At 39.0% G+C, this 21,495-nt stretch overlaps 1 protein-coding gene across 8 annotated transcripts in view; it reads left to right on the forward strand.

Moving 5' to 3' along the window:
• Positions 1-21,495, forward strand: part of LOC115215890 (DNA (cytosine-5)-methyltransferase 3B) — a 106,638-nt gene that overhangs the window by 63,355 nt on the left and 21,788 nt on the right. For all 8 annotated transcript variants that reach the window (XM_036505716.1, XM_036505714.1, XM_036505720.1 and 5 more), the window contains 4 exons: positions 336-421; positions 16,533-16,580; positions 18,081-18,145; positions 18,868-18,922. In XM_036505716.1, the coding sequence (XP_036361609.1) occupies positions 336-421; positions 16,533-16,580; positions 18,081-18,145; positions 18,868-18,922 (254 nt within the window). The remainder of the gene's footprint in view (positions 1-335; positions 422-16,532; positions 16,581-18,080; positions 18,146-18,867; positions 18,923-21,495) is intronic.

The following is a 21,495-nucleotide window of genomic DNA, read 5'->3' on the forward strand; positions in this document are numbered from 1 at the left end:
ATTCAGTTGTTGGTGACATCACAGTGCTGCTGGTAGTGGTCGTAATAAATATGGCACAAGGCGGTGAGCTGGCAGAACTGTTAGCACGACGGGCGAAAAGCGTAGCCGTATTTCGTCTGCCGTTACATTCTGAGTTCAAATTCCGCTGAGGTCAACTTTGCTGCTCATCCTTTCGGGGTCAATAAATTAAGTATCAGTTACACACTGGGGTTGATGTAATCGACCTAATCCGTTTGTCTGTCCTTGTTTGTCCCCTCTGTGTTTAGGCCCCTGTGGGCAATAAAGAAACAGCTAATAAACATGGCATAGTGTAAATAATATTGCCTTTTTTCCAGAAATCTGTATTGGCTGTAAGTCATCAGACAGAATAATTGTGGCACAGCATCCATTGTTTGAAGGAGGACTCTGTGAGCAGTGCAAGGTAATTATTTCATATTTTTCACATGTATGTGCCTGTGTAACCTCCTCTTTCTCATTTTATGCTTTCTTTTCCATACTAGCATGGGTTGGACAGTTTCTTTGGGATAAAATCTTTGTGGCCCGATGCCCTTACTTTCACCAACTTTTGCTGCTTATTACAACAGATAGGAATGCAAAACACACATGTCAGTATATATCATATACTTCTTCCTTAAGGTCTGCCAACCTGACAACCCTATCATTTCTACCTGTAACTGCCTGAAAAATGTCATTGCCACTCTGCTCCTCACCTTCCTCCTAGATTCACTAAACATACTCTCTTCCTCTACCGTCCTTCCTGCCCCATTTTTGCCACGAGTGTAAATTCTTTCTATACTCTCATCTCTCATCATAAGACCCTCTCTTCTGCCCGGCCCCTGCTTCACTTCCACTCTACTATTTATCCTACAACCTCCACTCTTCTCTGTCTAACAGAATTTGATCTTGCTCTGGATTGTTTCTCCTTTATGGGCAAAATTTACTCACTATTTCCTGGAATGGTCATTGGCATGAGAAAGGTCCTTAACTGCACCAGTGCATTTCAGTTCCTAATCATTTTAAAGTTCACTGGTCTTAAACCCACAGTTCCACAGCTATTATCTTGATAACTGTATTGCTGCCACACCTCTCTCTTTCTCATGAATATTTAAACACTTTCATCTCATTTGTTAGCTCCTTTCAATCCCCTCTCCATTTCAGATAATCTCCCTTAATTTTATTTACTCTTTCTGTTTACCATCCTACCCTCTCCACTTTTATTTTATACAAACCCCTGACTCCTCCTCCTTCTTTGATTTTCCTCCTCTTCCCCCCACTGTCTTGTCACTGCTGAGGCAGAAATTGTAACTATGATTTTGAAACCCAGGTTCAACACACGACTATTCATTTCACATAGTTATCCCCCCCTACCTTTATTTAACCCTTTCGTTACTATATTTCTGACCAAAATACACCCCTCATGAGTTTCAATTAAATTCTAAAATAATCATGAATTTAGGCTTGTTTCATTAAATAACTGTAACTTTTTTACTTATCAACATATTAATGTGATATTTGGAACATAATTAAAGAAAGGGTTCTTAATCAATTCTATTGCATAACTTTTGTCTCAAAGTGACTTTAATTACAGGTAAATCCAGGTAAATTGAGCAAAAGGTAAAAATATTAAAATTTTGTTTAAACATCACCATAGAAAATGAATCATCAGCTAATATTCAAATGGGTATGCAACAAAATTTTGATAATGAAGAATTGTGCACATCACTAGATCATCAGTTGAATTTAATGCACAACAGGTGTACCATAAAGGTGGAATAAAGTGAAATACTGGAATCCACCGTAAGTTTGACCGAACTAAAGAAATCGGTCAAAAAATAATATACGGCCCTGGTTATGGTATAGAAGTGATAAATTCCAGACCACAGCGTTCCCTAGGCCATGCTGACTAACATTATTTTCCCTGTATAAAAACTAAATCCATGAAGTACCCAGTATTTGCTTCACAAATTTTCCAAAATTTGATCCCCCATTTTATGTTTTGTTTACATTCTGCGTAAATTTGTTTCCGCATTGATCGCTTCAAACAATAACTTCCAGACCACATCATACCCTAAGCCATGCTGACTAACATTAGTTTCCCTGTATAAAAACTAAATCCACAACAGTACCCAGTATTTGCTTCATAAATTTTCCAAACTTTTGTGTTTGTTTACAATCTGCGTAAATTTGTTTCCGAAGTGATCGCTTCAAACTAGCATACTGAAAAAATAAAAAAGTCTAATGGTTTCGCTTCCTGAGAAAGACAATGGATAAACTATCTCCCCAGAAAAATTGCTAATAAAAACATTTTAAAAGTTTTTTTACTTCATTCTGATGTAAAACCGTCTTTGCTGTCGCCATCGCAGCTTTGTTTCTTCGGAATCGCTGCTTTCATTTTCGGATAAAAAAATATCATATTGTACACCACGTGCTTTAAGACCTCATTCATTCTTTTTCTTGATATCTCCCTATTTTCCGTTGAAAAAGCTTTAAATTCGGAATCAATGCTTGATAACATGAAACTCCTATCCATTTTCAAAGTTGAAGAAAAATCGATGCCGAAAAAAATGTGGAAAAAAATCTCCCAAAATTCACTGAGTTGAGATATCACTTCAAGCAATGTCGGATACTATAACTTAACTATTTACAATGTGAAATCACATGTTTTAACGAATGTACCAACGAGATTTGGGTTCAAATTTACATTTAAATAACAATAGGTTCTCTCGGCCGGGTACGGCCGGGTTGGTATTATGAACCAAAAACTTTTTCAGCCGGGTTAGTAACGAAAGGGTTAAACTAGCCTTACACTCTGTTTGCAACCCACCCAGTGCACCTCTGTTCCTTTCACCTACCACCATGTCACTCTGCCCCCTGCATTGTACTGAACTTCACCTTGTTTCTGCCCTTTCCCACTATTCTTTGAGCTTGGATTCAATCTATGCAACCTCCTCGTCCACACTGCCTCCTTCCATGCACCAACCCCTTCTCTCAATTGGTGCACTTTCTACATTGAAGATTCTTTCTGATGCATCTCCAACAACTTCATACATGTGCACCAATGTTCTTGCAGTCTAATGTACATTGGGCTGACTGTCCAAAAGATTTGTGGGGCACCTCAGAGTCATTAATTTGGCAACGAGTCTTGTTTCTCAACATTTCTGTTCCACCTAACCAGAACTGGATTCAAACCCCGTGGGGGGAGGGGGGCATGGCACTACAAATTCAATGGGCCCCCTCATGCACAAGAATTAAAATTTTGAAAAATTAGCAAATTTGTATCTCAAAACCCATCTATTGCATGTAATTGTATTTGACGAGGTAGCACAGAGAGTTTAAATAAATGACTGAAAATGTCACTTTATAGAAACACATTTTAAAATTCAAACTTTTTTTTCTCACACATTCACTTGTTGTGTTTGACTTTTCCTTCATTGTGGAAAGTACAATGAAGGAGGGAAAAGGGGGTAAGATTTTTTTCTTTAGGGTGAGTTACAAATGTTTCAGAACGAAGAATATAATAAAATGACAGAAAATTATAAAAAAGAATCAATAATATTAATACGCTAACTTTTTTTTGTACATACCTGTGGTGTGTGTCACACTTCAAAGAAGTGGCAAAGTAAGAGAGAGGAGGACAGAGAGAGAGTGAGAAAGTGAAAGAGAGAGTTTTGTCTTTTTGTTGTTTTGTCTTTTTTAAATGTTTCAGAGATGACCTAAGAGAGAAAGAGAGAGAGTGAGAGAGAGAAAAAGTGAGTGAGAAAGAGAGAGTGAGTTGTAACGGCGTTTGTCGCAAGAGAAGTAGATACATAGATACATATACACATTGTTAAATCAAAGGCAGGAGAGAAGAGGGACACAAAGGAAGTGAAAGAGAAAGAGAGAATGAGAGAGAGAGAGAGTAGATACAGCAAATATTCAATGTCAATTTAAATTTTGAAGGTATCTAAAACAATTCAAGTCAATTTCTTTATTAACCATAAGGTTGAGAAAAAGAGGGGAAGATACGAGGATAGGCAAAACAAACATTGGGGTCAGGGTATCGAATGAGACAAAACGTATGAATAAACAAACAATTAAAATATATACAATTAAATGAGAATGAGTGATTTACAAAAAATGAAGCGGAGGACGCGGTTGACCCCACAAACCACATACTCACACTGAAGACTTTGCTTTCTCCTTTTAATATTCTTGTTTAAACAGGTTCTTTCACTCGCAGCATACTTGCTACAGACTTCCGTCTTTTATGAAACACACTTTGCAACAGGCATTTCTTCTCCAGCCTTATTTTCCGTTTCATGTGGAAAACAAAAAAGCTGATTAGCTCGAGACTGGAGATGAACATGCCTGTTGCGATTCCTTTTACTCTCGTCTTCCACACTACCTCTTTTGCAACAGCAACTACCGAGAGAAAACAGGCTCGCTCCTCCCTATTTGGGGAGGTCTGCAGAACGATCTTAATTATAGATTCACTTGACAGTTGTACTCTTCTCGAATGCGACAGCAGGTGTTCGACATAAGCCCAGAGCTCAGTCATTTTGGGGCATTGCACAATCACGTGCAGGACAGTTTCACTGTCCTGCTCGCATCTTGCACAAACCGGCGAAGGCGCATACCCATGTCTAAAGAGCTTACCTCGAACCAGTTAAGCTCCTCTGTAACATTGCCAGGCCAGGGACTTTTGGTAATTATCCATAGGCCCTGGCCCAAATGTTGTTTGGAACAGGTTGGCCAGTTGATCTTCGTCAAAGCCTAGGATTTCTCCCATTACGTCATTACACTTAAACTCTACTAACCCTCTATAGAAGAACGAGGTAGTGCCACTGCCATTGCCTGACTGGGAGAGAAGCATGAGTGCCTGATGGCACTCTGCATGCCACATGCCCAACCTCAGTCTACACTTGATCCATGGGTTCAGTTTGGTAAACGATGTGAACTGTGGAAATAACAGCCTGACGAATGGAGACGACACCTGCTCAACATCCAGGTAAAGCCAGTGGTGCCTAAGCCTGAGCGCATGTCTGCACATTTTTAGCCACAGCCTCCCTAACCCACCCTTCAGCGGCTTTTGGCAGCAGATAGAGCACCTTACAAGAGGTCTGCTGCCCCTCCACAAAAAGTGAAAGAGCATGCATTCCAGCTTGTTCAGCCACAAATTGGGCCAAGGCATGACGGTCAGGCGGTAAGTGATTATAGAGGCAATAAACATGTCTGTAACCTCTGCCCTCCCTTTCAAGGACAGCCTCCACTCAGACCTGGTCTGAGTTAGGAGAGCTACCTTGCTCACCACCTCGCTCCAATTCTTCTGGAGATCTGGACCTAACCAGGCTCCAAGCATTTTCACCGGCCCTTCCGTCCAACGTCCCACGAAGCTGTCGGAAGGCATCGACTTGCCCTTCCAGGTGACGAGTAGCAGCCAGCCGATTTATCCCAGTTGATTTTCGCTCCTGCCACCACTTCATAATCTCTTAAGACCTCACCTACCCACTGTAGGTGCTTGACCCGGGATACGATGACGGTGATGTCATCTGCATATGCTGAAGTTGACTTTCCGCACACTAGATCTTGTGGAGCACCCCTCATAGCTTCCAAATTCCTCGGCAATGGCTTGAGGGCCAAAACGAAAAGCAGAGATACTGATGGTCTACCCTATCAAACGCTTTCAATTGGTCTAAATGGACCATAACCCCATCCTTGCCAGGAATCCTATTTACCCTTTTTTAAGGTATAGCGTAGAAAGTGGAGATTTTGTGGATGGTCCTGCCAGGGATGGCACAAGTTTGTACTTCACCAACAAGTTCACTCAAGATCCGCACCAACCTTTTTGCTAAAACCCTGGCCAAAATCTACTCTGCATTAAGAAGAGTGATGCGCCGAAGATTATCAATTAAATCCCCCTTGTTTGTGTCCTTTCTTAACAGCGCTACCACCCCTCGGCTCACAGACTTGGGAATTCTCCCGTTCTGCTGCCAGTTGGTGTACATGCATGCAAGTAGGTGCCCGAACAAGTCTGGCATGCTACTATTGAGTTCGTAAGGCAGACCATCGAGCCCTGGCAATTTGTCCCCGCCACAGTCTGCCAACACATCCTTGACTTCCTTTGCTGTGATTGGAGCTTCACAAGATTCCGCATCCTGCCCTGAGAGACGTGACGAACCGGCCAGGAAGTCTGCGAGCTTCTCCCCACACTCCAGTTCACCACTCCTCCCGAATAGCTGGGCAAAATAATTGTGAAACACCTTGCACATCTCCTCAGGTTCATTTACTGATCGACCATGTGGGTCTGTCAAAGATTGAATGGTTGAGTTGTTGCCACGCTGGCTCTCTACCACCCGGGCCCATCCAGCCGCGTTGATCCCTTCCTGTCTCATTGCATGGATCTTAGCCCTGACAATGCACCCTTCGTGTTTAGCTTTGAGATGTTGGTCGAGTGCCAACCTCACCGCTAACACTTTCAATGCACCGCCTGACCTCATTGCTTCATCTACTGCCTTAACTAGTTCCTTTTCTACTTTGTTTCTAGCACTAGCTATTTATTTGCTAAACATAATCGACTCAAATTTGATGGCTCTTTTCAGGGCTTATCACCATTTGTTGTTGATAATGGATCTGGTTAACGCCTTCATTACCAATTGTCTAATCCGCTTCCTGTAGGCTTCACAGTCCAATAGTGACTTGTTTAGCTTCCAGTAACCAGTACCTCATCTACACATGCTATCTAGGTCGAGCGTACAGGTCACTAATTTGTGGTCACTGTAGCTGATGATATGGTTTTTGTGGACAGCTAAGTATTTTCTTATCTTTCCTTCTAGTAATGATTCTATCTATGTAAGATCTGGACGACCCATCATTTCTTGCCCAGATTCACGCTGGAACATCTGGGTGGTCCAGTCTGAATCGATCTGCCAACTCGAAACGACTTAGCAGATCGTTGAGGTAAGGATATCCCCGCCTATTCTTTCTCGAGCCAAAATAATCTACACGTGCATCGCAAATTGTGTTGAAGTCGCCTAGCAATACTAATGTGTTCGACGTGCCGAGAAAATTCTCTAGGCTTTTGAAATAATCGTTCTGTCCAGCTTTTCCTTCGCAGGGAGCATAGACAGCGACCAGCCTGAACACTTTACCACTGCTGTGCGTCACATCCAAAACGACCAACCTGCCTTCTGGATCTATAAAGATAGTTTTAATCTCTAAATCCAGGTTTTTCCTGACTAGCACTGCCACCCCCCCCCCCCCCTTCCCAGTCGGCAGGGAGAAACGTATTTCTCGTAGCCATTTAGAAGGGGTGAAAAAAGCTGCAGCCCACTCAGTCTGGATTTGGTAATTACAACACATCCAAAGGATGCGACCCAAGGTCATCAAGGAAGCAGCCTTGCTTCCAATCTGACCCCAGGCCACGTATATTTAAACAACCGAGTTTAAACAAGAATGTGAAAAATAAATCATGTGTTTAAAACTTGCTGTTTTAATGGGAGTGAGGGTGTAGTTTCACCCTCCTCTTTTCTGTCTGTAAGTGTTGTGGTTTGCGAGGTCATTTTTTTCGTGAATTGCTTGTACAGATAGCTCGAAAAGTTCATCTGTAATGGGCCGATGTCCTCAGCAAAAGATTTTTTTAGTTCGAAATAATCTGTGTTGTCGATGGTATAAAACTTGACTTTTGCAAGAATTCTGCTATTTAAATGTTGCGATATATTTTTTCGCCGACTTCATTAAAAAGATTTGGTCTCTTAATAGTTTGTCATTTTTGTTTATCGCCGTGAAGTTGTTTACCTTTTTTTATTAGGCGATTGTGGAAGGGTGTGTGTGTGCTTGTAGATGCATGGGTGAATGTAGGCGTTTGTGTGTGCTTTTTCCAGTGTTGGTGTTTTTTTTGGCTACATGTGTGTTTGTGGCTGTATTTGTGGGTGTCAGTGTGCTTGTCTCTCTCGGAGCTTAGTCCTGTGTTTCACGGTAACCTACTCCTGATTGTTGTTGTTTTCTCCTGCTGTGGGCTGTACTTAGGGTAATTTGTGCACGTGACGTGGCTGCTATTTTTAGCGGTGTTGTCATTGTCTTCAGTGGCGTGCTTGCCTTTTCTGTTGCGTTTCCTTTGACTCTTTCTTTCTTCTTACAGTTTGACCTTATGTGGCCTTTCTTGCCACATTTATAGCACCTTGGCTTTCGCCCCTCGACTTTCGCCTCTCGACTACCACCACCATCAGGCTGGTATCTTCCCCAGTTATAATTGAACTGGGAATTTCTTCTAAATCTATGGGGTTTGCTTGAATGACAAGTTCTAACTCTTGTCCAACCCAGTTCATATGGTGGTATCTCTTCGTCTGTAGAATGGTAATTTTTTCCTCTCTGCTACCAGCCAGGCCACATCTATTTCGGGTGGTATATCACTGACCCTGACTTTTGAAGTTCTCCTTCCTAAGTAAGTCGGCAGAAGAACTACCTCTTCCGACTTCAGTGTCATTGTTGAATGTTCCCTGACTTTTTCTTCGCTAGGGAAACGCACCTCTACAGTGCCGAATGAGACTACCCCTTGCTATATAATTTGTTTGTTGCCATATCAGCCTCAAGCATTTCTCTATGGCTTCTCTTGTCACAAAGTCAATTTTTCAATTTTTGCTGTGGTAAGTCTTATATATTAGTATTTTTCTCTCCGTCATGTTGAAGTTGCTCCCTCCCAGTGATTAATTCACTGGGAGGGAGCAACTTCACATTTTCATCTTCCTTTTTTAGTAAACATTGATATTTTTTAAAAAATCTTCCTTGCTTATTTCAATATTTTCACAGGAGCGAGTTGCTGCACTTGCAAAATTAACTCTAGATTTTCCCTCCTGTGTTGCGTTGCTAGACATTTTATCGTCTGCCTTTGTAGCAAGCGCGTGCGACGCTTCTATATCTTTACAGCTCTCCTCCCTCATACTCCTCTCTATGCCTTGAAACAAAATTTCTAAGTTTTCCTCGGATGTGGAAGAAATTGGTGATAAATTCATGTTTTTAGCTGTAACAGCAGAAAAGAAGTGGTCTCGTCGACCAAAACGGTAAACTTTCACAAACTTCAGCACAAAAACAATCTTTCACAGTGGAGCAAAGAATAACACGACCGAAAAACAATTCCAGTCATTGACAAAGCAACAGGTAAGGAGGGAGAGAGAGAGGTGAAAACTTCGTTGTGGACTGACACTTATTGTCTGCCTCCTCTCTATCTAAGTATGTGTTTGTGTATGTGTATGCATGTATGTGTATGTTTGTATATGATTGTGTGCTGGATCTCTCTCGGCATGCCAGTAAACCACAAAATCGCACCAGCCAGCATCACCATTACTTGCAAGCCTATCATATATGTATATGTGTGTGTGTTTGTGTCTGTGTTTGTCCCACCACCACCATTGCTTCACACGGATGTTGGTGCATTTGCGTCTCTGTAATTTAGCTGTTCAGCAGAAGAGACTGATAGAATAAGCACCAAGCTTATAGGGAATAAGTCCAGGGGTCAATTTCTTCGACTAAAGGGTGATGCTCTAGCATGGCCACTGTCAAATGACTGAAACAAGTAAAAGAATACCAAAAGAATGTTCCGTACCACTAAACCAAGAATTTTCTTTGAATATGTACGACATATTCTAAGGTTAAATAGTAATTCCGTTTACGTTTGTCTAAATGAGATATTTTGGTTGGATTATATAGTTTTTGTTGTTATATTATTTTCTATATTCTGTAACTGTCAAAATATACTTTTCTAGGCCTGAATTTTTGTGGGGAGGGGGCCAGTTGATTAGATCAACTCCAGTACACAACTGGTACTTAATTTATCAAGCCCCAAAGGAGGAAAGGCAAAGTTGACCTCGGCAAAATTTGAACTCAGAACGTAAAGACAGACGGTCATAATATGAAAACATTTCTCATGGAACCAGTACACTGTTTACAGATGCTTACATTTTTAATGTTTTCCGTGAATTTTTCACGGGTCCAGCTAGTATTAATATATTATTTTAGTGGTTGTTGTTGTTCTAAATGTATGATGAGTGTGTTTGTGTGAGTGGAGAGACAAACATTGAAAAGACATGAATTTTTTAAACTTTCATTTTAAACTTTCATTGTTTTGTAATGCATGAAAAAAGGGAAAATCCTGACAAAATTTGCAAAATTCCAACATATACGGGACAGCTATTCTGAAAGAATTCCATTTCCCCATCAGATGACAACATATGAGTTCTGGTCTTTTCATAGTCTTTCACATTAGCAAGCACTAGTTCTTCTGGAATACATATGCTTGAAGGATTTTCAATATTCTGTAACGATGGGTGCTGTCAAACCCGTTGCTGAAGTCCACAAAGGTTATAATGGCAGGTAGCAGTCTTGATTTAACTACTTTGATATGCCTCAGGGCTAAGATCTGAGATGTTGTGGCTCTCCCATTTTGATTTGGTCTTAGATGGCTATCAAGCACCTGTTGAATCCTGTTGAGGATTATTTGGTTGATGACTTTTAGTGAGATATTGGACAGTGCAGTTCCTCTGTAGTCAGTTACAGTGCTGAAGTTTCCTGACTTTGGGATTTGTATCAAGTTAATTTCGGGCCACTGATCTGGACTTTCTTGGTTCTGTAAGAACTTATTTGCAAAATCCAGTATTATTTTGCCCAGATGATAACTTGAGGGGGAATTTCATCAGGGCCAGCAGCTTTTCCCTCTTTCAGTTAATTTTTGGCACTCTAAATTCTTTCGATTACTAGCTGGAGTGCTACAAGGAGATACACTTGCCCCATATCTGTTTGTAATTGTATTGGATTATGCAATTCATAATCTGATAGACAACAGTGATGAAGACCTTGGTTTCATCAAAGACCAGAAATGGTCATGGAGAGTGCCAGCAGCAACCATCACAGACATGGACTTTGCAGCTGGTACAGCACTTTTATCTAATAGATCACTCATAGCTAATCGGTCAAACTCTATGGCTGTTCAGTAGAGCAGCTGCTGCAAAGATAGGTCTGCATACAAATGTCAAGAAAGCAGAATTCATGTCTTTCAACCAATCAAGTGATAACTGTTTGTTGTGAGTGGTTCCGAATTGAATGTTGCTGAAGACTTCAACTATTTAGGTGGTTGGGCAAGCAGTTTGGAAGCAGACATCATGATCAAGAAGAAGACACAAGCATGGAGAGCCTGTCACAAACTGAAGAAAGTGTGGAACACCAAATTGCCCGGGCAAATCAAAATGAGGTTGTTCATTGCAACTTTTGGATCGGTGCTGTTATGTGGCAATGGAATATGGACACTGACAAAGAAATTTATGAAATGGGCTAAATGGATGCTACTCAAGGATGCTACAAATGGTTCCAAATGTGAAATGGCAGTAACATATGACAAATGAATTGCTTATATGGAGACCTGCCAAAGGTTTGTGAGAAGATCATACAAAGATGGCTGTAACTATCAGATCACTGTGTGCACCACCCTCAGCTGCTTACATCATGGTGATGTAAGCAGAGGAACTTCGACAACTTAATTGCAGACACTGGCCTGAAATATATCCAGGACCTCGAAGCAATGATGATAGACCAAGAAGTGTGGCATGTAGTCTTTGTTGCTGTATCAATAAATAATCTGGCCATAATAATAATAAATATTCTGAAAGTCTGTTTTCCCTGTTTCAAGTTAGGGGTGGTGGGGCAGAATGAGTAACAGTTACTGCATTTTTTTACTTTGAGAAAGAAATATTTTTTAAAATGTTCACTATCTAGCAGAAAGTATATCAGCTAAGTAATTGGCCTTCTCTAAATGCATTAAAAATGCTATAACATATTCAGAACACTTTCAGAAAATTACCTCCATTCTCTTTGAGCATATAAAAGACAAATTTAGATGGGGCAAAATGAGTAAGATAAGACAAGGTAAATTTATCTCTTCAATTCTCCAGATTTGCATTTGAAAAAAAACTCATACACATCAATATCTTGGTCAAATGAAAAGGAATCATGGGAAAATGAAATTAATGAAACTTGACTAAATCGAAAAACTCAAAATATTCTCTATGGCTTCTTCACAATCTGCTGGAGTGGATCTCTGCAGAATTCTGGTTTAAGCACTCCATATAACCCTTCATAACTTTTTAATTTGGGGGAATTTTCAAAACACACAAGGATTCATAAAACTATGAAAATTGTTTTTCTTTAAGTTTTAGAATGTTTTTCTCTTTTAAATTACAGTTCTAAATTTTGACTTAAATCCCAGCAACAGATCATTAAACATGTTTATAGGAAGAAAGATATTGAAAAGCATCAATACGTCAGAGTGACAGAGAAACAAGGAGAATATCGGGTGATCATGAAATGTGCTAAAAATACCAGCTAAATAGCCCTTAAATCAGACACATTTTTTTTTGATTTTTCATTGTCGTATGAATTCTCATGTAGAATACAAAAATTTTCTGAAAATTCAAAAAATTAGAAAGAGCTATGAGATGCTACATGGGGGCACTTAAAGCAGAATTCCACCTGGCTCTCTTCCTGATACATTTACGCTCTATGCAGTTAAAGAGAAGAGATTACTTATTACTCATTTTGCCCCAGTTTAGACAACAGCTTTTGAAAATGATCAAATTAGTCATTAGTGTAGGGTAAACAATTGACATAGAATCCAACAGAGAAAAGAATTTGGATTGTTGAACACCCAAAATTATCTAAATATTTTATTAGCAATCTCAATTACAACTGGGTCAAATTTGAGGTAAAATTTCTCGTAAATAAAGCACCTGTTACCTGACAGTTTCAAACTGCCTCAACTGCAACAACATAACAGTGGCCAACATTTGCTGCCAAAGATGATGCAATAGTGCAAAATGGTGATGCAATACTTGCAATGTAATGGTTTCAAGCAAGTAGTGAGGAAATAATGAGAAATTGGTAATAACTCATTTTGCCCCAGTTATCAATTTTACCCACACCCTTGTAGTTATTTCAAGTATTTGACAAAATGACGAAAAATAGTGAAAAAAAGAAAGAAAAAGATTTGGTTTAATGAAAAGGTGTGAGCATAAAAGCAATAATTCTAAAGCAGGTGGGCCCTATAACTATTGGATGGCCAAGGCAATTGCCCTCTTCAACCCCCAATAAATCTGGCCCTGTACTTAACCTCTCTTGGCTTCCAACACATGATCCCTCACAACTAACCTTGAGAGGGAACAAGAACTCATCTCTGCAAATTCACCATTTCACTTTTTTCTTCCTGCTTACTTCAGAATTACCCACCTATTCCCTTTTTTTCTCCCTTTCTCTACCACAGCTCCCCCTGCATTCTCCATTTTTTTTTTGTTTCATTCAGTTTTTGTGTAAGTCCCCATTTGATACTTCTGTGGCAAAAAAACCCCAAAAAAAACTATTATAATTATGGATTGATTTATCAATCATCCATTTGGCAGAATTGTTAAAGTGTTGGGTAAGACAGTTTGTGGTGTATCTTCAGGCTTTTTACATTATGAGTTCTAATCCCACTGAGGACAAGTTTGCATCTCATCCCATTAAGGTTGATAAAATAATGCACAGGGACTAATTTGACTCCCTCCAAACTACTGACCTTATTACCTATACCAGAAGCAATAATAACTGGAATTGCTGAGCATTACATTAAATGGTTGTAGTGTTTTAGTTTTGTAATCTGAAAGGTATGAGTGTGCACTTTTTGCTTATGTTATCAAGCTATACATACTGCATGGTACCTATTTATAAATAGGAGGAGTGAGCCAGTGAGAGTTGAATACATTGATCAGTAATATTGCAAATGGTAACCATTTTCTTTGTATTCGGATATATAAGTCCAGTTCAGTTTACTAAAGTCTTCTTGCTTTACAGAAAGCATTTTATGTTTTAGTCAAATGATATAATTTATTGCTATATTACTACACTGCACAAATGAAAATTGGGCACTCAGTTGTTTTGGTAATGTTTTATAAGATTTGCCTGGTTGAGCTGTTTTCTCATGTTTTCCATTTGTGAGTGTTCTAGGTTTTTTTTTTTTGTACGCAGCATTATCATTTTCCTCATTTAACACATTCATATATAAGTCCTACACACATATAATCCTTGGAAATTATTTCAAGTTCCAGTTTCCTCATTCTGAATGCTTTATTTCTGTTCTCCATGCAGACACCATCCAGTATCTTAGACAAGTGGTCTTCTTCCATGGATTTGATAGACAGAAACTGTGAAAGTGCATTGAAGGGACTCTGTCTATTTTTGACTGGTAGATTTAATCCATCACCCAATTTAACACTTTCCATTTGTGCCTTTAGTGGAGACCATTTACACTGCAAGCATTTAGACTCTGAGGATAAGTTCCTCTGATTAATTCATTAAGGAATTATCATTATATGACTGTTGTCCATGGATGGTTTGGTCAGGGCTGGCAAGTTGGAAGGCTGCACCAAACTCTAGTCTGTTTTGGCATACTTTCTACTTTCTAATGCCCTTTCTAATGCCAACCACTCTGAGAGTGTAGTGAGTGCTTTTACATGCCATATTGCCAAATGGTCTTGGTCCTTACCTCTATAAGGTCCAACGCTCAGAAGGTGCTTTTACATGCCACTGGCACGAGTACCATTTGTGTGAGACCAGTATCTGCCATGACTGCAATTTTTCTTGGCTTGATGGGTCTTCTTCACAAGCACAACATGATTCCAAAAGTCTCAGTCATTGCCTCTGTGAGGCCCAACATTTGAAAGGAGCTTGACCACTTTGCTTCCGTGAGGATCAATGCTTGAAAGGTGCTTTTTAAGTGCCACCTGCACAAGTGCCGGTTACATCACACCAGCATCAGCCATGGCTGCGATTTCACTTGGTTTGACGGGTCTTCTGAAGCACAGCATATCACCAAAGGTCTTGGTCACTAGTCCATTGCTTCTGTGAAGCCCAAAGTTTGGAGATCATGCTTCACCATCTCATCCCATGTTTTCCTAGGTCTACCTCTACCACATGTTCCCTCCACAGTTAGAGATTGGCACTTCTTTACACAGCTGTCCTTGTTCATACGCATCACGTGACCATACCAGCACATTCGTTTCTCTTGCACACCACATCTGATGCCTCTTATGCGTAACTTTTCTCTCAAGATGCTTACACTCTTGATCACCTAGGTAACGGAAGCTATCTACTACCTCTAGCTTACCCTTATGGCAGTTGATGGAGTCTATTTCCTGTACAATTTCAGTGTTTATTCTACCTGTGCATCTACAACACACACAAAGACTATTTTCCCTGTTAACCTTCTTCTGATATTGCTGCACCTTTATGTGTCCAAAGCTTACAGAGTTACTCCCTACACCTTTCCTACAGATCGAGCAGGGCCATCTACCTAAAGGGACTTGTTATTTGTCTGCCTTCCTACTTACTAAGACTCTGGTTTTTGCTTTGGTTAACTCTAAGGTGCTTTGATTCTAAACCTTGCTTTCATACATGGAACTTTTCTAATTCTGGTAATAATTCAGCTATAAGAATAAGGTCATGAGTGTAGAGGATCTCACAGCAGTAGCCTATCTTAAATTCCTCTGTTATTGGGGGGACTATGATTAACAAGAGGGGACTTAGGACCGATCCTTGGTGAATTCCTACTTGTACCCTGAATTCTTTGCTGTACTTGTTGCCAATCCTCACCTTACTGATATTATCCCTCCACATGGCTTGTACAGCTTTCACAAACCACTCATCTGTCCCTAGTTTCCACATTGACCACCAGATAAGGGATGGGGGGACCCTCTCAAGGGCTTTCTCTAAGTCAGCAAAAGCCAAGTACAGAGGTTTATTTTTGGCTAGGTACTTCTTATACAGCTGCCTTACCAGAAATATAGCATCAGTGGTGCTTCTCTCTGGCATAAAAGCAAATTGCATCTCATTTAGACTAACTCTCTCCCTAATTAGTTGGGCTGTGACTCTCTCCATAACTTTCATCACCCGATCCAACAATCTGATACCCGTGTAATTATTTCTATCCAAGGCATCACCTTTCCATTTGTAGCAGTTGACTCTGGTGCTGCTACACCAGTCATTCGGTATGTCTCCTTTGTGAATCACCTGATTTACAATACAGGTAACTAGACAATAACCTACACCACCAGATATTTTAAGCATCTTAGTGGTGATTCCTGAAGGGCTGGGAGATTTCCCTGTCTTCATGTCCTTAATTGTTTTGTGTACCAAGGTAATGTCAGTTCAAGTAGCTACCCCGTCACTGTTATTTCCCCAGAAGATTTTTATATTTATGTCTTGCCTGTGAGGACTTTGGCTGAAGCCCCTCTCCACCTTGCCTCTTGGATACAGCATACATCAACACACTTCCGTTCAAATATATTTACTCTAATTTTTGTTGCTTTGTTATATTGCATTACAATGTCACTAGTGTCTTTTGTATAACCACTTATCTCTTCATTGTCACTTAAAGTAAGTTGAAACCAAAAAAGATTATTTGGCTGTTTATAATCCCATAGAAAATGCTTTGTGACATTAATAATTATTATAATTGTTATTCATTTTCCAAAATTTTTCAGGAGAACATTTTGGAAACCATTTTTGCTCTTGATGTTGACAATACACATGTAAGTTAATATTTTTACAATTTTCTGTTAAAAGTGAAGATCTGTTGTATAGCATAGTTCTAAATTACTCAAGTTCATCTCATAATTTCTCTTGTGTGTTGAGACACAATATGTCCAATATGTCTTTTATGAAGAGAACTGTGGTAGGAAGGAAATTTGGTCAATCAAGTTTAGTGGCTCCCTTAGAGGCTCCTTTCAATATTTGTTGGTTTTTCATGGGGGATGAGAGAAGGGTGGAGCAGGTTGGTTTCTAAAGGGATCATATTAATATCTGATGCTTCTGTGTCAATAATAAAACTACAATAATAAGCCAGACCTTTTATTTTTATTAAGTTGTAGATTTAAAATAATAATAACTTAAGAAATGACACTTCTGAAGCTGTCAAGATAAAGAAAAAAATAAAAGCATCACGGCCACAAGAATCGGCAAAATTTAAGAGGAGCAAATATTAACAATTACAAGAAGTGTTTCTGCATGTTTCTATTGATTCTGGTGTCTCTCAGATCCATGGAAATAAAATGGTATCAGGAAGCAATGTATATTTGATGATTTGACAAGTTGAAATGATAATTGGTTGAGTCTGAGCTGATTTTTTCTCATTACCTAAATTTTATTGGTACCTCCATGTTAGCCACTACCCCCCCTTCCTCAAACTCAGATATTCTATCACTGAAATGATGGGTTTGTAGCTTGGCATTATCACTTTATGCTAAAGATGAGAGACTCTTGGCTGAAGGCAAAATTTTGCTTAAATTTATATTTCCAACAACTCTCTGGTGATGTCTAACAATTCATCTGAAAAAAAAAAAAAAGGTTGAGCATTTGGACCAAAACAATAATTTAATACAAATAACATTTATAAATTTGTCAAATTAAAGATCCATTATTTTTCTTAGTACAGAAAAAATTTACTCTTGGTTCTAAAGTCACCTCTACCTTATACCAACAACACAAAAAGTATATTTTATTAAGTGAGGTATTTTTCAGCTGCTTTTATATTTCTTCAAAACAAAAATATTTTAATTTTTTTAGTAGTGTTACATAACATTGGATGCCAAAACCTTAAATTTTTGTTTTGCCTTATTCTTACAATCTTGTAACATGAAGTGAGTTTTAAGGGTAGCGAAAGGTGAAGTTCTTGGTTGTTGACTTGACCTCTGTTCGTTCAGCTTGAGATTACTCGATAAAAGCTTAGAAGCAGCTCACAAAGTCCAGCAGGTCAATCTACACAAACTTCAGCTTTTTAATATTAATAGGTTTCCATTGTTGAATATGTTTAAAACCTAAAACTTGTGGTTTCCACTTTTGCAAAGTGGAGAACATATGAAAAACTTTTGTAGAACTAACATGTTTATGCAGTTAATATTTTGGGGATTTTTCTCTTAGATTCTGTGGTGTAAAGAATGTGAAAATAGTATTATATGTATTGTTAATTTTTTTTTTTTCAATTTGCTAAATATTTCTGAATTGTGAAACAATCATATTTTGTATACTTTCAGGCTTTCTGTAGTATCTGTAGCCAAAGTGGTCAGCTGTGTATATGCAGTGTACCAGAGTGCAATAGGTAACATACTTTTAGAAGTGCAAGAATGTGATTTTGTAAATAAGCCAAAACTCTAATTCTGCCGATTAGAAAATTACTATTTTTAAATCTCACAACGAGAGATATTCAGCAGCAGTACTTTAGAGAAAAGATTTTTTCCAACATAACATGGCAGTCCTGGTTTAGGACAAATGTTGCTGTAATTTAGCCCCAGGAGGCATTATCTCCAGCTGGCTATATGACATGATATGTGTCCTTATATTTCTGAACAAGAGAATCTAGCACCCCAGCGCTACCTCTAGCCGAATAATTATTTTGTGCTGATGAAGGGAAATAACCTGGAAATCGCGATACACAGATATTGTTTTGAGCTGAGTGGGGGTGCTAGATTCCCATGTATAAAAATATAAGGACGCAGATCATGTTGTATAGCCAGCTAGAGATGATGTATCCTGGGGCTAAATTACAGCAACATTCGTCCTAAACCAGGACTGCCATGTTATTTTGGCAAAAATCTTTACGCTAATCCTGCCATTCTATGTTTGTCATAATGATGTGAAGAAATGATGCTATTTCATGCCTTTGTATACCAATTGTACTAATCCTAGCATACTAGTTATAACACAATAGTTATAACATACTTATCGTTTACAAGTTATAATTTTCTAATCATACAAAATTTTACATCAGTGTTTAATTGTGCTCTATGGTTATTAATCACCCAACTTTGTGTTCTGTTGTAGAGTCTACTGCATTAATTGTGTCCAGAGTTGGGTTGGATGTGATGCATGGGATCTGGTAAGTTAATTCTTTCATAATCCATACAAATAAATGTGAATTTGGGTGTCCCTTCTTTTTTCTAGACAAGAAGCTTCCACTGAAACAGGAGTTACCCTTTCAGCACACAAAGGAAAAATTGTACATTCTTATATCTATATTCTATGAAATGTAAATCCTGTGCATGTGTCCACATGGATTACTATGCTTGCAAATGATGTATATTTGAAATTAGGATCATCTTGGGAGTGTTTCTGTTCTATTTTGGTGCACTAACCTGCAGCAGAAATTGGGTCCTTTTTATCCCATCTTCAGTTCTTAGCACCAGCAAAATGTGAGTAAAAAGAAACCAAAGTCATCGGAGAATTATTTAGCCTATTCAGAAATTGGATGGCACACAAAATAATTAACATTTTGGGAACTCTCTTAACTTTTACAATAAAACACCTTTTGTGTTGGTTTGGATAAAATGCCTCTGACTAGCAATTTTGTTATTGATTAAATCCTTTCCCACCCAACAAAATCCTTTGAACATGAAGTGATGTGCATTTTCCTGATACTAAATCCTTTCTCCAAGCAGTAAATGTTCTTCTATACCACTTGTGAATGATAAAAATTCTTCATTGAAAATATATTAGTCAAGTTGAATATAGCAGTGTTATCTTAAACTGCTACAAAGATAAAGGAGGTGCCTTAGAGAAACCAAGCTGCTAAAGTCACAGATCAGTTGTGCTATGACATGAGTAGACTTACATGAAATGCAGTTTGGTTTCATGCCTAGAAGAGGCACCACAGCAGCAGCAAGGCTACTGCTGGAAAAATATTTGGCTATGAATAAACTGCTGTTAATGTTTTTTATTGATTTTGAGGGGTTTCAAAGGGCACTGTATTCAGTAATTTGGTGGAAATTAGGTGTTACTGAATGGCTTGTTAGGGCTGTACTAAGATGAAATAAGCTGTGTAAGAGTTGACAATGATTTCAGTGACAAATTTAGTGTGAAGGTAGCAGTTCATCAGAGTTTAGTTGTGTTGCATTCATCATTTTCCTGGAGGCCATTACAGAGGAGTTTACAACTGGAAATGCATAGGAACTCTTACATGTTTATGATCTACTTCTCATTGCTGAATGAGAAAGAAAACTCCAGGCTTGGAAGCTAAACTTACAATCAACAGGTCTTAATGTAAACTTGGCTAAGATGAAGGTTTTAGTAAGTAGGAGATAAAACTGAACCCTGATATTTGCTCTATATGCAGAAAAGGAATACGTATAAACTCCATATGCTGTACCCAAGAGATGTAGTGATAGATGTTCTGGAGGAGTATATGTCTAGATGGCTTGCTAGTAGCAGTTGATATTATCTAAGAGATGTAAATAATAGGGTAAGTGGTGGTTCTGAAAGTATAGCAGCCAATTTGAGAACAGAATGAAGGAAGTTCAGAGAGTTTTTACAATGTTGGGGAGTGAATGGCACTTGTGTTAGAATGGTAATGCTGCATGGCAGTGAGACATGGGCTTTGAAAGAAGTGAAGCAAGCATGTTTCATTGTATTTGCTTGAATAATAAAGTACAAATGTGCTGAGAGAATTTGGCTTAAGAGCAATCAGATGTAGTGTGCAAGAAGGCTGGGCTGGTGTGAATGAGGGCATTTCATCATCATCATCGTTTAACGTCTGCTTTCCATGCTAGCATGGGTTGGATGATTTGACTGAAGTCTGGTGAACCAGATGGCTGCACCAGGCTCCAATCTGATCTGGCAGTGTTTCTACAGCTGGATGCCCTTCCTAACGCCAACCACTCCGAGAGTATAGTGGGTGCTTTTACGTGCCACTGGCGGTACTGGCAACAGCCATGCTCAAATGGTGCTTTTTATGTGCCACCTGCACAGGAGCCAGTCCGGCGGCACTGGCAACGACCTCATTCAAATGTATTTTTCACATGCCACTAAGGCGATGCAGGTAACAATCACGCTCGAATGGTGTCTTTTACGTGCCATCGGCACGGAGGCTAGCTTGTTGCTCTGGCAATGATCAGAAAAATAAAAAAAGCATTGATCAGTTCATGTGGAGGAAGCTTATGAAAAGAGAGTCCTAGGAAGAAATGAGACAAAGTGTGAAGACTGATTTCGGGACCCTGAACCTTGTGGAGGGGATGACTAGTGATGGTCCTTGAGAAGACTTGTCTATATTGGTAGAAGTGAGTTATATTGCACAGTTTGGTTTTTTGCCAAAATCCAGCCATCATCACTTTCTTGCTACTACTTTTCTTAATACCTGCAACTATTTCATTTCATTATATCAGGTCGAAATGGGTCATTTTCACCCATGAAGGTACATTTTTCGCCATACTTTTTGTGCAGTTAGTTCAAATTCTCTATTCTTTCATCTAGCTGCTTCTCTTGGAGAGATAAATATGTAAATTTGTGAAGTTCTTTTTCTGACAGTTGTTCTTTAGTGAGCTGGGATTTATGTGTCTCTCATTTTGACCTGTTTAGACTCTGAATGTTAGATTATTTTATTTTTACTTTCTCAGTTTGAAAAAATGGCATCAAAACGTGTTCTAGAATTGCTGGAAAGTGATTCAGACCTTTCTGACT

This window comes from Octopus sinensis, linkage group LG9, assembly GCF_006345805.1.
Source record: "Octopus sinensis linkage group LG9, ASM634580v1, whole genome shotgun sequence".
NCBI lineage: Eukaryota > Metazoa > Mollusca > Cephalopoda > Octopoda > Octopodidae > Octopus > Octopus sinensis.